A 16692-nucleotide genomic window follows, 5' to 3' on the forward strand; every position below is an offset into this window, starting at 1 on the left:
CAGGCTGCTGATCCTAGGTGATTTTAATATTCATGTGTGCTGTTCCTGTAAGCCTCTGGTTACGTTCTACACATCATCAAGGTCATACACTTGATCTGATTTTATCATTCCTTCCTGTTTTTAATTTAGACTTAGAAGACATGATTCAATCTGATCACAAGTTAATTATGTTATATATGTACAATTGTCCTCTCTAGTCCATTACCGAACTCCAGGAATGCAGGTTGTCATGTTCATTCTGTTAATTCAGAAACAGCCAAGTATTTTGCTGATGCTTATTTTACTTCTCCACATGCCTAAACTGTTGAGTTTCCTCCCTCCCTGTTTTGGTTCCGATGAGTTGGTTTGCATGTTTAACTCAGTATGTTGTGATATCCTGGACTCTACAGCTCTTTTTAAAAATTAAGAAACTTAAAACTAGAGCACAGCCCTGGCTTAACAGCACTCATGCTCTTAGACAGGAGTGGTGGAAGGCTGAGAGGAAGTGAAAAAATATAAACTTGAAGTTTCTTTTGAAATCCTGAGGGATTGCATGAGGCTACCAGAGCAAATAATTTTTCAGATCTAATTTCCAAAAACGCTCATAGTCTGAAAGTGTTATTCAATGCTATTAATAGTGTTCTTCATCCAGAGTCACCTCATTTCCTGATCCAACCCCTGCGGCTTGTGAAGATTTTTTTTGTTAATAAGATTGATGTCACAAGATCTTCTAGTTTCTCACCCCCTGCATCTGATTTTTTGGAGACAAAATCATCCTCATCTCACTTAACTAAATTTGAGCCAGTATCACTCTCTCGTTTGGTAGATATTGTCTGTGGTATGAAGTCTGCTTCCTGTTCTATGGACTGTATTGATCCTTATCTTCTTTTGGAAGCTCTGGACACTATTAGCCACAGCACACTCTCTATAGTAAACAGTTTCCTAATTAATGGTACTTTCCCATCCAGTTTTAAACATGATGTGCTCAAGCCCTTGCTTAAAAAGGCAAACACTGATCCTTATAATTTAAATAATTATCGGCCCATCTCAAAAGGATCTATTCTCTCCAAAGTTTTATAGAAGGTTGTTCTCCATCAGCTTTCTTCTTTTATAAGTAAAAATGTTTCGGACAAATATCAGTCTGGCTTCAGAACAAGACATAGCACTGAATCTGCACTCCTGAAGGTGACAAATTATTTATTGTTAGCTGTGGACTCTGGTAAGTGTGCTATTCTAGTTTTGTAAAATCTCAGCGCAGCCTTTGACACAATCGAACATACTATTATTCTGAAGCATTTACAGCAGTGGGTTGGAATTCAGGGCAGTGCACTTGATTGGTTTGCTTCTTATCCGAGGGATAGAACTTTCTCAGGCCAGAGCTCTTCTAGCACATAATGTATTGGCAAAGATGCATCACATCGAGATTGAGGGGCACATGGGTCATATGAACATGAACCCTCATGTGAATCCTCGGGAAATGGCGGGTGGGAGGACACGTGAGGCTGAATCATGTCTCAGAACGAGGGATATTCGTGAGCGAAGTGTCTTGAGACTCATGCCATCGCAGGAACACGTAAGCAAATCTTTTAGATATATATAAATAAATATATATTTATATTTCACACAATATACAATATGCTTTGGATATTGTAAGGATACACAACACCTGTGGAAGCGCAGCGAGAATCGGGATGCTGAGGCCGCTCATCAGCGAATCGTCAAACGGCAAGGTGGTGTGATGTTCGTCGAGCACTGCAGGGGAGCGGAGAGTCTTCTCATAGTCATGAAGATTCCACTCACTGACTCGTGTATATCAACAGTGAAGGGTAGAGGGTTTCTAGACAAGATATGATCACTCTCTTGAAGGAAGAAATTCTGAGGAAATGGTGTTTGTGCACCTGCTTTTATAGCGGACAGCTTCATGCCAAAATAGGCGGGGCTCAAACAAAATAGCCAATATTAGAATATTGCTGTTATTGTAGAGAGGTTTCAACTAGGTAGTGTAAGAAGCGTTAATAAACGCAATGTCAAGTGTACTGAGTCGTAAGGGAACTGGTGATTTACACCCCTAGTCAGCACACAAGAGTGGGTTATCTTTTGAACTATAGGTTGTGCTGTTATTAAACTGATCAGGTAACCTCAGGACATGACGTTAATGATGCATAAATATATTTTTTCAAATCCGACAATGTTTTTAAAATGTATATAACTTTTTAACAAAATTCAATATGGTGGAGAGGCCGTATAGAATCGTTGAACTGATATAGTTGAAATCCGCATTACCCAAGGAATCCACAGGCAACCCCATTAGTTTAGGACATATGGTTCAAAAGTTACAGGCAAAACAAGCAATTTTTTTTTTGCTGTCGCAAAACTCTGCATGTGGCCTAAGATCGTGGTCCTGCTGAAGCATACTAAATTTTTTTTCAATAGGACAAAGTGTTCACAAGATACAGCCCTCAAATCTTGTTTCATGTTGACCTTGTTAACTACGCAGTGCTGTTACTTAAAAAAAAAAAAATGATTATCATTTCCATGCAGATTGGTCTATATTTAGAATATTTAGAAACATTGTTTAGTGGTGGTGGCGTAGTGGCTAAAGCACAGGGCTGTTAATCAGAAGGTCACAGGTTCTAACCCAACAGCCACCACCATTGTGCCCTTGAGCAAGGCACTTAACTCCAGGTTGTTCCGGGGGGATTGTCCCTGTAATAATTGCACTGTAAGTCGCTTTGGCTAAAAGCGTCTGCCAAATGCATAAATGTAAATGTAATCCAAGATGGTGGCCACTGTAATGGGCAGAGTTTTAATGTACTGGGTTCATTTGAATCATCAGGTGCAGAGTAATCAGACAAACAAAATGGACAAAAAAATACTGGGTTCAAAAGATATGCACAAAAGAAGTTAAATTCTTTTACTGGTGGTGGCACTATAGAGTTTACCTAGTGTTCCCAAATTTGAAACAGGAACTATTCATGCTCACCCCTATGAGTGTGCCTAATTTAATCAATTTCCTATGTACGGTTCTAAGGGCTGCCATAGACTCCCATTGGGTAGGAATAATAATAATACTAATGGATACAATCGGTGCCACAGCACCTTCGGTGCTTGGCCCCTAATTAATAAATATATATTCAACCTATTGTTTATTGTTGCACGTCTCAAGCTAAACTCCTGAATCACTGAACTACATTTTGTTACTAAATGAGCAACAACAATAAATCTTGCAATGATTGGCTAGACCTAATGTCTTGCTAATTTCCAGCGGATGGCTTTATATTGCCAACATAATATTTTTGCTGAAGGCTTACATTTTCTGAGATTGCTTTCTATATTTGAGGAGGCAAGTCTGCATGTAGTCCCAGGAGCTACTTTCTGAGTGAAAACTTCCAGGTTATATTGTAGAATTATACTAACCTGCAAATATAAGGGGATCAAAGATTATTCCAATTAAATTGCAACTTTTATATTGCAACAATTATAATCTTACTTGTGCAGGCACATTCCCATTGTTTTTTTTATCACAAATGGAAGGATATGTGCTCATCCTACCACTAAGCATTAAATTGTAGCATTGGCTGACCTGGTAAGTCCTCTGAACAGGTCTTAGAACCATGATGCAGGGCAAGTTGCCTTCACCCAATAGATCAAACACAAGATCGTTGGGCCTGTTGCAAATGAGAAAGGGTGAACAATCTACAAACCAAAACAAAATGGTTAAAGCCTCCAATGAAAACAAATACCTTATGGTCCCTTACAGAATAGTCTAAAACACTGCATGATATGTCTGCATATAAAAGGTGACAGTAGCAAAAGTGTGAGACTGGCTTGGGATGCACATCCTTGTAAGGGTCAACTCAAAAACCTCTGCATTAGATGCGGTCATCTAAAATTACCAAAACACAGGTTGACAAACTGAAAACAGATACACTTAAGCTTCATGGTGATTAGGCCAATAACAGCTACAGTAAAAGCAACAGCAATGCTTTGAAAGAACCCCTCGATCGATTTGATTTCAAACCAGAAATGTGCTCTTTTTCACTCATATTAACAAGTAATAATAGAGTAACCCTATTATTTTTGTTAATGAGGAATACAGTTTCATACCTTTCCTGTGCGTTATTATGCAATTCCAGAAATACAGAATCTGTGTTTGTAATTTTACGAGACATTTCATCGACATTGGTTTGTGTGCTTAAAGACCTGTGATGTGAGGGAATCACTGCTCTTGAATTACAAAAAGTGGTGGCAGAACCACTTCACTCAAAAACACCTTGACTGATTTGATCTGCAGGCTGAGTTCAAAAGGCACTTTTCCTTGAATGGTCAGATGGAACTGGGCCTTGGCTGACTGACCCACCAGCACGTTGTTGAAGACAAATTTGTTCTCGTCCTGAACGTAGACACCCATACTGGTCCTTTACTGCTCACAATGCAGCATGCTACTGTTCTTACAGATACGGTGCACCTCAAAGATAGAAGCAATGTCTGTACTCGCTATTCCTAAAGTAAGTACAGTGACATATAGTAAAGACCATGACTCTAAATATAATTTTACACTGTGCTTCATATCAGTGTAAGAAACTGGCTTTTTTTATTTATTTAGGGGCAATATTTGTCCACTGGAGCTTTTTTACCATTTGCCATATTTCCTAAAACTTATAAAAACACACAGTATGTCTTTAATTTACACCACAGGTGAATCTGCACTAAAGGCACAGAGGCAGATTTTTACCATTGGACACACTGAGCCAAGAGGTGGAGCTGTACTTTTGTTTTAGTTCTTCAGTATTTATGGATACATTATATCAAATAGGTTAAATAAAAGTATCATTCCTTAATTTCAAATTTGAGTCATTGAGTCATTTTGTTATAGTATTTTTTTATAAAAATGGTCAGTAATACCCCATCAGATCTCATCAAACATCATAGCAAGCTAATGAAAGAATACATTATGGATGTAATTACATCATATAAAAAACAGGCTTGATTTGTAAACTTCTTTATATCAACTCATTAATTGTCACAAACCTGGCATACAATCTTCAGCCACCAGCTTGTATGGTATCCTGTATTGATTGTCAGAGGGGTCTCTGTCAGAGATGTCTATAGCTAGACATACCACCCAACTACCTACATGCTCTGCCTTGCAATCCAGAACACCAAAGCATGGAGACAATGTGAAAACACACAATGTTAAAAGTGTCTACACTAATAGATAATACAGAGAATGCATAGCTTGTTCGTATAATATATTATCATATAATATGTTACAGTAATACACTCAATCAAGAACTGTACATGAAGGTATATTTTTTTCTTACCTGAGTCAACATGCCAAATTCTTTTGGCATAGTGTGTCATAATTTGCTGGCACTAGGTGGTTGTTTCAGATAATTGTCTTTTGTTGCTGTCTTACTCCTGAAGCTTAAAAAAAGCAACAACAAACAATAAATAGATGAAAAACAAACAGGAAACGAATAAAATAATTATACTTTCTATTATGTATTAAATAAGAGCTTTTCAACTGCTTTCTTTCGAGGGTCAGAATATCCAAATCGAGGATGGCAAGAATTTCTCAACTCTGTAGGTCAATACAATGCAATTAAATGGTGGCAAGAAATTTGAAGGTTCAAAAAGCACATAAATGCAGCATAAAAGTAATCAGTTTGACTGGAGAGGTAAAATCCCTATCTTCAGCAGTGATATGATAGGTGTGGGTGAGAAACAGATTCATATTTAAGTAAGTTTTTATTAAAAATCTCCACTTTCCCTTTCACATTCTTCTTATTTTGTCGTTCTCACAGCACCCCGGGGACAGCCTCCCCTCAAAATATCTCTTGCAGGAATGAAAGCATTGACCGAATCTCTGCGAATCTTCAGACCGGGAAAAACACCAATTTGCGAACAAGTGCCACTTTAGGGTGTAAATCTGCCTGGTAGAGGGAGCTCTGGCTTGGTTGATCGTGTCTATGATCGCAGGTGGTAGGTCACTCAGATCTTCAATGTCCCATCCAGGGGCCAGACGTGGAGGTTCAAGTGGTCTGGGCGCGGATGCCAGAGGGTTCCCCGTCCCTGGGAAAGAAGGTCCTTCCTCAGGGTAATTTGCCAGGAAGGTGTTGTTGCGAGGAGCGTGAGATCTGAGAACCAAGTCCGAGTGGGCCAGTAAGGAGCCAATAAGGTGACTTGTTCCTCATCCTCCATGACCTTGCACAGCACCAGTGCCAGCCCAGCCCAGACGAGTCATTAGCACCAGATGCCGCTGTGACGCTCTCCGATGCAGCGGTGAAATCATCATCCAGCTCGTGGGGTCCGAATGAGACAACGGACTGGCCGTGAGGTGAGCCGGTCTTGCATCAGAACCGGACGGAAGCAAACGAGCATGCTGGGAGGGGCAGGTGGTTCGTGGGGATTTACCCAGCGAAACCGAGCCTTAATCCTGTAGGAAGAAGGCGCGGCACGGCTGAAGAGGCTTTCCCTTGGAAGAGAGAATGCAACAATCGCAACATTGTAATGGCTATGTTCTCGCAATGAGAACATAAACCATTCATAAATGCTGCTTCCGTGTGATCACAGCCCAGACACTCGAGGCAGCGCTTATGACCGATAGTAGCGGAGAGAAGACAGCCGCATCCAGGAACTTCACAGAGGTGGAAAAACATCTTTAAAAAGATGCGTTCTGAAAAGGACGTTCAAACGCCTGCTGTGTATTGCTCTTTTTTGTGAACGAAAATCTTTTAGAGGGGAGAATACTTCTCTTTTAGAGGTATATACTCTTCTATAGATGTGCTGTCAAAGCACCCAGAGCGTGTAGGGAGGGAGAAAGCCGCTGATAACGTGCCATAGATCCAACAGCAATGCTCTGATATAGGTGAGTGGAACAGTAGTGAGAATCAGCTTGCTGCTACACAACCTCTCATCTCCGAGGAAAGTATCTGACTGAGAGAAGCACGCCCGCTTCCCTTTATACCTGTAAGTCAGGGGCGGGACATGCAATTCTGTTTTTTCAAGTTCAAAGACCCCTTGTGTCTGTAACAGAGACTCAGACTCAATGGTAGTGTTGAACACGGAGGTGTAGTTTATTGAGTGAATAAAGGGTATGCAGGTAAACCTGAGTGAAGACTGCGGTGCAATGGAGAGGAGAACACAGGAACTTGATGAAGGAGTGATGGAGCTAGGAGCTTGAACACACTGGAGCGATGGAGAGGAGAACTTGGGAGATCGTTGCTGGAACGTAGGAGCGAGGAGCTTAGAATGTAGACAAAGTAGCGTCTCGAAGTGGAAGCAGATAAGTGAGTCTGTAATCGACGTTGAGACCAGACAATGAGTGACAGGAGAGTAGGGCTTATGAGGTGGAGCTGATGGATGAGGAAACGAGTTTCAGGTGCAGGTGATTAGTACTCGGGAGAGAGAGATCGTGGAGTGTAAGTGCTGGGAGTGTCAGGAGGAACTGTGACAGTGTCATTACATTCGACACAACATCAAGTGAGTGACAGAAGGGATCTCCCTTTTGCATGGACTTTGTGCTTTATAACTTTGCAGACGTTTTACATGCACAAAATATAAATTCCACCAGCAGGTGCTTTACCCTAATATGGGTACCTTACATCTGGTTTTATAGGTGTTACCTTATGCCATATTGTTATTGGCCACCTCACTGTTGTAAAAACGTTTGTTATTGGTCATTTTCATTTTCATTTGCTGGTGTGTCATTTTCTGTTTTTAAATGCCTGAAAGTTGCATCAACACATTGCTCTTTGAACATTGGATTTCTTGCTAGCTACAGTGTAGGACACACCTGCCTGAAACCATTTAGCAATGTTAGGGGTGTTTATTTATTATTCTTTATTAAGAAAATATATTAAACAAAGATGGAGAATAAAATAATCAAAGACATATTTGATGTTAACCTTATCTGAATCACTAAATCATTTTGATAAGCCAGGAACATTGAAAAGCAGAAGATTATTAAATACATATGTGACAACTTACTTGAAGGCTATGTTGTATTTGCCTTTGTTCCCTTTACAAAAGGCTTCACTACGATGTTGCGCTGCTAAGCACTATGGGGGAACAGCTTTCGCTGTGAGCCGAGCTGAAATATTGTGTGAAACACGTCAATGAACATTGACCGGAATTTATAGCCTCGGCTGATGTAATCATATGATGCACCTGAGGCCAGGCTATAAATGGATACGTCACCAGGTGTCGTCAGAAACTCTTTTTTCAGAGCGATTCTGTTTCTGTGTGTTTCACACACCCTGTCAAAACTTTCTTTCCTCTGTTAGGAGTTAGAATCAGTTAAACAGTGTGCAGTGAACTTTGTTCTTTGTTCTCTTTTCTCTTCTGTTTAGAAAATATTATATATATATATTTCTAAAAAGAGAGAATGACTGAAAGCCATAAGCGGTGCGTGTTCCCTCTTCTCGCTCTATAGCTGAAGACGACACACATCAGTTTTTGCTGTTTGTTTGGGGTAGAGCACGCTGCTCTGGCGTTGCAGCAGGGGCGGGTCGCGAGCACTGCGATTTGCTTTAACAGGCAGAGTGCGTCGTGCTCGCCTCGCTTGCTTCGGTAGTCAGCACTCTCGAAAAGAAGATCGTTCGTGGGGCTCTTGCATGGTTTTGGCTGAGGACCAAGAGGCGGGTTGATCCCTTTCTCTCACTCTCTCCCCAAACCCAGCTGTTTCTTCACATGATCTCGGCGCTTCTCGGATCATGAGGTGGATCACTATTCTCTTCCGCCTCCGAGCTTTCCGTCCACGATAAAAAATCTATGGAGGAATTGCTCGATGTTGTTACTCATGCGGTTGCCAGATTGGTCTGGCCACGTGAAAAGAGACCCCCAAACGCTCCAAATTAGGGGATAGATTTTATCTTCCAGTCTAAGACAGGGAACGCCTCATGGGTTCCTTCCTTCTTTGATAAACCTCCATTAAGAGCTTTTTCAGCTCATGGAGAACCCCTAAAAAAAAAAAAAAAGAATATATATATATATATATATATATATATATATATATACATTTTCTTCCCGTGTTCACATACCCTCGACATCATTATATTCGACTGTCGTGGGTGCTGAGGCACGGCGGTATTCAGTGATGCCGCCGGTCGAAGAGACGCTCATGAGCTATCTCTGCCGGGCTCGGCATCGTCATTTAAGTAGCCCTCTCTCCCCTCAAAGCCTTGTAGGACAACCTCCACTTTAGTGGGAAGGGCTTATCAAGCAGCAGGTCAGGCTGGTGCTGCTCTGCACACTATGCTGTTTTACAGGCGTACCAGGCTGACCCCCTGGGCGACCTGAGTGTGGGTTCTGCGCTTGACGAGCAAGCCGCAGACCCGCCTCGGTCCTGACTGAAGGGAGGCTCAAATTAAAGCATGGCGAGTCGTGCTCCTCCTCCCAGGGATTGGGGACAGTCTCGCCGCCCTCGCCAGCCCCGAAGCAAGACCCAAGAGAAAACCCTGACGGTCTTGCACCTAGATTAGGGGGTAGCTCCCTCGGGACGGGCGCGTGTTTCACTTCACCCCTCCCGGTACCCCCTCGAAGCCCCCATTCCGCCACCTCTTGGTGTTTCGGGTTGCAGAGGCTTCCACCAAAATTGGGTGTTTTCGATGTTCCTGCATCTTATTCAGGACGCTGAAGCACCCGACAACCCCTCAACAGGAAGTGTTAAAATATAATACCCATCTCAGAGATCCTGGCAGCGTGGAAACTCCTGCCGGATATATTCTTTTGTGGGTCTTATAAGGGCGTCAGGATTTAATTCACTCGCAGTTTTTCCGTGTTTCAACGGCGTGTTCTCACTACCGTAAGCGGATTTCTTTTTTTTGTAAAAACAAAAACTCATTCTCCTGGTTAAAGGGGCCACGGTATGTGTTCCCCTTCCAGAGAGAGAGTTAGGTTTTTACACTAAATACTTCCCGTTACCCATGGAGGGTGAGGGGTGGCGTCTGGCTTAGATCTTAAAGCTTGAACTACCCGTGGGTGTTCAAGTCCAAGATGATGCCTGTCAAGACGGTCGTGTCTCAAGCCCTACAACTCGTTTGGCTGGTCACCATCGACGCACTTCTGTACTTCATTTAGAAGTTCTGCCACAACATGGAAAGTTCCTGAGGTTCACTTCCGGGGGCGAAGTCTTCCAGGGTCAGGTTCTTTCACTCAGCCTAGCCATTTTTACCCGCACATTCACAATGCATGATGTAGCGCTGGCTCCTTGCGACTCCGGGGCATCTGCATTCTGAATTATGTAGACGACTGGCTGATCCTAGCGCAGTTCCAGGAACTGGCAGTTCAGCACAGGGACATCGTCTTAGCTCATCTGTTTCTCTGGGGTTGAGGCTCAACGCCAAGAAAAGCGTCCTCTCTCCCACTCAGAACACTGTCTATCGGGGCATCGTATGGAGTTCAATCTCAATGCAGGCACAACTGTCTCCCGCTAGGATTGAGTCCATTTAGATCACCCTGAGCAAAGTCAGGCTAGGTCAAGGTTGCACTGTTATCAGTATCAATGATTTCCAGGTCTCAGGGCGAATGCGTCCACAGTGATCCCTCTGGACCTTCTGCTCATGAGACCGTTTTTGTTGTGGCCAAAAGCCAGGGGATTCTTCCAAGGGCCAAAACCCCTAGGCTAAATAGGGTTACGCGCCTCAGGCTTCGTTCCCTTTCTATGTGGTTCAGACCCCGGTTTTCTACCTTGGGTCCCACTCTAGGTGCGTCTTGTCGCAGGCTGCTAACGACAGACGCCTCCCTGATGGGCGGGGTAGCGGCCTTAAGTGGTCGTCCAGCTTAAGGGGATAGGAGGGTCGTCAGCTCGGTTGTCACAGTCACTGTCTCAGGTTGATGGCTGTATTTCTGGCCCTGAAATACCTCCTCCTGAGGCTGCCATGTCTTGGTGCTGGTGGACAATGCAGCGGTAGCCTCTTACATAAATCATCAAGGAGACCCACGTTCTTGTCAGCTGTATTTCTGACACGTTGGGTTCTCCTTAGGGCCCAGGGCAAGCTCCTGTCACTCAGGTCAGTTATATCCCTGGATGCCCGTATATGGGAGCAGATTTACGGTCCAGACAGAAAATACCAACGGGAGTTAAGAACTCCACCATAAGGTAGTAGTTGCCCAGAGTTCAGCCAGCAAGGGTTTTTGCCTCTTACTGATAGCACCAGCTGGCCGAACAGGGCTTGGTTCTCGGAGCTAATCTCTTCCCTCGACGGCTCGCCTTTGGCGATGCCGAACAGGAAGGATCTTCTGTTTCAGGCACAGGGCAATATTTCATCCCTGCCCCAAATTGTGGAATCTTTCATGTTTGGCCCCTAAGGGTACCAACTGAAGGACACAGGGCTCTCTCCTGAGGTTATCGAGACCTTTTTAGATGCCGGGCTTTTTCCACTTGGAACAAGTTTGGGTGAGATCTTAGGGCAGAAGAGGACCTCTTCGCCTCTATGAATAGCGCAATGTCTCCTCTACTTCTCCCTGAAATCATGCTTGGCCCCTGTAGGGTACCAACTGAGGTTCACAGGGCTTTCTCCTGAAGTTATCGAGACCATTTCAAGTGCTAGGGCTCCCTCCCTTGGAACTGATCTGGGTAGATTTTACAGGGCAGAAGAGGGCCTCTTCGCCTCTGTTGATAGCGCAATGTCTCCTCTACTTCTCCCCGAGTCACCCAGTCCCCCCCCCTTGGGGGTGCTGATCGTGGAGGCGCATACATGGCACAAATGCTCCTGCATGCATTTCCTTCTAATAAGTTCAAATTACAGAACCAGCTAACTGCCAGTTTGCTTCAGTTCTGGATTTTCTGTGGAAAGAACTGTCAGCGGGCACTTGCCTCGCCACTGCCAGGTTCTATGTGGCTCCCACTTCGGCTTGCCACGCCTTGGTGGGCGGGGTGCCCTCTAAGAGGCATCCTTGCTAGGACCTCTTCATAGGGTAAGACCCCCCTTTTTAAAACCTCTAGAGTCAGCGTTTGGTAGACTTCTGACTCTCAAGATGGTTTTTCATATGGCAATTACGTCTCTAAGGAGACTTGGGTACCTACAGGCTCTGTCTCTTTTGCCGGCCTGTTTTGAGTTGCCCCAGGTAGGACCAAGAGCATTCTTTGCACCCTCACCCTGACTACCTGCCCAAGGTGCCTTTCTCGACCCTTGGCCAGTCATTCTCTAAGCCTTCTGCTCCCTGCCGTTTGTAATGCCGGAGCAGCTAAAGACTACTCAGACTTTGTCCAGTCTTTGCCCTTCAGAATTATGTCCACCGCATTTGCTAGTGGCGTAAAGTCAGGGCAGCAGTTCTTCACTTCGAAGCCGTGACCGGGTTGTCACTTTGGGTGAGGGACCTTACTACCCGGGCCTACGAGGTGCGCGTTCAAGCTTTGCCAGTAGGTTTTAGGGCGCACTCTTCCAGAGGGCTCTCCTCCTCTAAAGCCTTGGCTAGAGGTCTCCCTCTGCAGCAAGTTTGTGGTGCGGCAGGTTGGTCCTCTCACGCACATTCATTAAACTTTTATAGTTTGGATGTTCTTGCCACTCTTGGCTCTTACGCCCTTGAGTTGACACCGAACAAGTTTGTGGTGCGGCAGGTTGGCACTCTCCGCACACACTAATCACATTTTATGGTTTAGATGCTTTGCTACTCCAGACTCTTATGTCCTTGAGTCGACATCTCAGCCCATGCCTAAACAAGTTTGTGATGCGGCAGGCTGGTCCTCTCCGCTCACATTCATCAGTTTTTATGACAAGTTTGTGTTGCGATAGGGTTTTCTTCGCACACATTCATCGAACTTTATGGGTTAGATGCTTTGCTACTCTGGGCTCTTATGCCCTTGAGTCGACATCTCAGCTCATGCCTGAACAGGTTTGTGATGCGGCAGACTGGTCCTCTCCGCACACATTCATCAAAAAATTAATGGTTTAGATGTTTATGCTACTCCGGGCTCTTATGCCCTTGAGTCGACATCTCAAGCTCATGTCTGAGACCTCTCGCGTTTTTGTGAGTACACTGCACAACCGTAGGGGTCCGGACAGCCCCAAGTGCTGGCGGCATGGGTATTGCGTTCCCGTAGCGCTTAGCAGCGCAACATCGTAGTGAAGCCTTTTGTAAAGGGAACGTCTCGGGTTACATGTGTAACCCTTGTTCCCTGAAAAGGCGAACGAGATGTTGCGCTGCTCCACTGGGACGTCCCAGGACTGCTCTTCAAAAAGAAGTATCTGACGACACCTGGTGACGTATCCATTTATAGCCTGGCCTCAGGTGCATCTAATGATTACATCAGCCGAGGCTATAAATTCCGGTCAATGTTCATTGACGTGTTTCACACAATATTTCAGCTCGGCTCACAGCGAAAGCTGTTCCCCCGTAGCGCTTAGCAGCGCAACATCTCGTTCCGCCATTTTCAGGGAACAAGGGTTACACATGTAACCCGAGACGTTTTCCAACTTAATAGACTGCTTCACCTCTTCTAATACTTTAAATGTTCTGAAATCTAATGAATGAGTCTACAGCAGATATAAATACATTTTAAAAAAAATCTGAATATTTTTTCAGGAGAGGACCTTCAGGAAGGCTTATGTCTACTGCAATAACATAGGCTTCTGAAATAATCTGATGTTCTCTGAATGTTGAACAATCCCAAGAATGTTCTCCACATCAGACAGATAACTGGTAAAACACATACCCAACACATTTAAACACATGCACAAATACAAATACACTATGTTAAAATGTTCAATGACATTTATTAAATCTAAAGCTAAAGAAATATGTGATAAAATATTTGCATTACTGTATAATTAGAATTAAATCAACACAATTACTTCAAGAAGCTTTCACAATTGATAACATTATAGTTGCTTTTGTTGCTCATTTTACAGTACCTTTAAAGGAATGGCTTTATTCAATTTGATGGGATTCCTGGCTATGAAATGCATGTGCAGGCAAAACTCACAATGTGGCATGATGAACTCCTGGTCCTGAGACATACTGAATTCATCCCCAAGCATCTCCAAACCCATCACTTTCCAAGCAGCTGGCAGAAGGGAGTTATTGCGTAGACATAGACTACAAGTTTCTGTAAGAGACTTTTTCAAATGCAATATTTGACTCAATGGTAAACAGAGATTATCTCATCAACTAAATTACTAACAACATTTTTAAAGACAAGATGAAAAAGACATATCATGACAATAATTAAATTATTTTAATTATAGTAAAACATCGATTTTTCAACTACTAGAACCATTTTTTTTACAATGTGTCTTACTGTAATTAAACTAATTACAATAAAATAACACTTACAATAAGGTTCCATTTGTTAACATTAGTTAATGCACTATGAACTAACATGAACTAACAATGAACAATTGTATTTTTATTACTACATTAACAAAGATTATTAAGTAATGCATTAACTAATATTAATGAATGGAACCGTATTATAAAGTGTTACTGAAAAATCGAACAACAATTGATTGAAATACTCCAGTCATAGTATTTCAATGTTTTCCCCACTTGAGCTGAAAGAACCGAACACTTGTAAACTGAATCTTTTATTTGTTTGATTCAAGTTTAAATAATTGAATGTTTATACATTTTTCAAAATGTTTTAATATTTGGTTAAAGTTTGGTCAGTTACAGTTTGACTTTTCTTTTGTTATTTTGCACAAAATTTTCACCTAAAATTTTTTTTAATTATTATTATATGCAATTTTATTTAAATGTAATAAAATTTATGAATATGACATCGACCAAATGTAAAGAAAATTTTGGCCTTAAAAGACGAAGACTAAAATGATCTCTGATAGTAAATTACTGTGTTAAATTAACAATGACTATAGACTATAGTAACAAATGTTTGCTACAACAACCATGCAGTCAGCTGACTATGACACGCATATGCCTTGCAAAACAATTTTAAATTATTTGAATCATACAGTAAATATATTCCTAATGTATCTGAATGTAGCAGACCATTACAGTGGAATCTTGTTAAAGTGGAACAGCTTGTGGTCCAGCTTCAGTTCAGGCATGACTCCTACGCAGGAGATGTGAAAGACAGCAGGCACAGGGTTCTCCTTGATGCAGCACACAACATTGTCCTCTACGTGTCTGGGGGTATTGGTGTACACCCCCACAATCAGAACCTGCCGGGAGAATATCAAACATTAATGACACAAAAGTTTGAGTGAATGCCTCTCGGTGGTAAAAAAAAAAGTTCTGCCATAATTTCCTCACCCTCATTTTGTTCCAGACCAATTTGTGTTTATGCTACTTTTATGGTTCTTGTTGGCGCACCATTTTTTTTCAGTCCAGCAATATCGATCATCGTTCACATTGAGCGAACACCGATTTGCCTCTGATTGCGGACTTTCATCTGCGATCTCCAATAACTGTCGGTAAGACGAACGGAACGGCATTGGTGATGCTTCGAGGCACGTACCGTGCATGCAGCGCAATCTCCAGTGAAGCCCCACATCGGGGCATGGATTGTTTTCACAGAGTCGTGTGAACGATGACAAAGCCTCACTTTCTGTTTAATCGCGTGCGCACTTCGCTTTACGTGTCGGAATGTTCGAACCCAGTCCTTATTTTGAGTCGTAGAACTACTGGAAATTGAATAAAACCTTGTTAGAGAATGAAAGGTTTAAAAACAAAGCCATTGAAATTATAGATACGTAAATATTGTAAACATCCATGCATTTTGAATAATTTTTGACATAATTGGGAGTATAGCCATAACTATGGGGAAACAATTTGCCAAAGTAAAAAAAAGAAAAAGAAAATCAATTAATGGAAGAAATTATGAAATTATCAAGTATTTTATAAGATGTTCAGTACTCAGTTATCTCACTTTTTAGTAGCTATGGTTGAAGAATCTATAAAATGCAGAGAATTACCAGCCACGCTAAAACAAGGTCTTATCACGCTTATTCCTAAGCCTAATAAGGACAAGCTTTATATTGACCAATCACATTGTTGAATAATGATGCAAAATTATTTGTACAAATTTTTGCAAGAAGGCTAAAAAGGGTCTAGAAGTAATTATTGATGTGGGACAATCAGGGTTCATGAAAGGGAGACATATTGTCACAATCCCCTGTTGTCTGCCCTGTGTTACACCTGTCACCTGTTTTAAACTACACTTCCCATAGTTCCCTGCCCTCATTACTGCCAGCAGTCACTCATTGTTCTCACCTGTGTCTCGTTTAGTCATTATTGTGTTTGTGTATTTATAGCCTGTTTGTTCCACAGTCATTGTCGATCGTTGAATGTGGATGTTCTTTTGTCTATGTTCTTTTGTCTATGTTCTTTTGTCTATGTTACCTTTGCCCACCGTGGTTGTTTCCCCAGCCTGTGTACCCTTTGGATGTTTTCGTGTTTTGGTTTTGTTTTCCAGCCTGTGTACCCTTTGGATGTTTTCGTGTTTTGGTTTTGTTTTCCAGCCTGTGTACCCTTTGGATGTTTTCGTGTTTTGGTTTTGTTTTCCCATCGTTGTCTTCACCTTTTTTCAATAAAAAAACGCACTTAGATCCTCACCCCTTGTCTGCCTCCTCCTGCTCTCGTAACACATATCAGCAATAATATTACACTAATTTTAGATATGATTGATTACAGTTATTACATACCAGATTATTCTTTTATATTATTTATAGACTTTTACAAAGCTTTTGACTCAGTGAGTCATGCATTTCTGTTTAGGTGTATTGAACATTTTGGTTTCAGGGAATACTT

The 16692-nt window shown here is 42.3% G+C and overlaps 1 protein-coding gene across 1 annotated transcript in view; it reads right to left on the reverse strand.

The window, feature by feature from the left end:
* Positions 1–16692, reverse strand: part of hydin (HYDIN axonemal central pair apparatus protein) — a 104685-nt gene that overhangs the window by 11389 nt on the left and 76604 nt on the right. The window contains 9 exon segments of the mRNA XM_052152212.1: positions 3291–3396; positions 3470–3865; positions 4238–4482; positions 5011–5185; positions 13392–13471; positions 13518–13571; positions 13574–13623; positions 13834–14064; positions 14938–15104. Of these exon segments, the coding sequence (XP_052008172.1) occupies positions 3291–3396; positions 3470–3865; positions 4238–4482; positions 5011–5185; positions 13392–13471; positions 13518–13571; positions 13574–13623; positions 13834–14064; positions 14938–15104 (1504 nt within the window).

The sequence above is a fragment of the Xyrauchen texanus genome, chromosome 21 (genome assembly GCF_025860055.1).
Source record: "Xyrauchen texanus isolate HMW12.3.18 chromosome 21, RBS_HiC_50CHRs, whole genome shotgun sequence".
Classification (NCBI taxonomy): Eukaryota; Metazoa; Chordata; class Actinopteri; order Cypriniformes; family Catostomidae; genus Xyrauchen; species Xyrauchen texanus.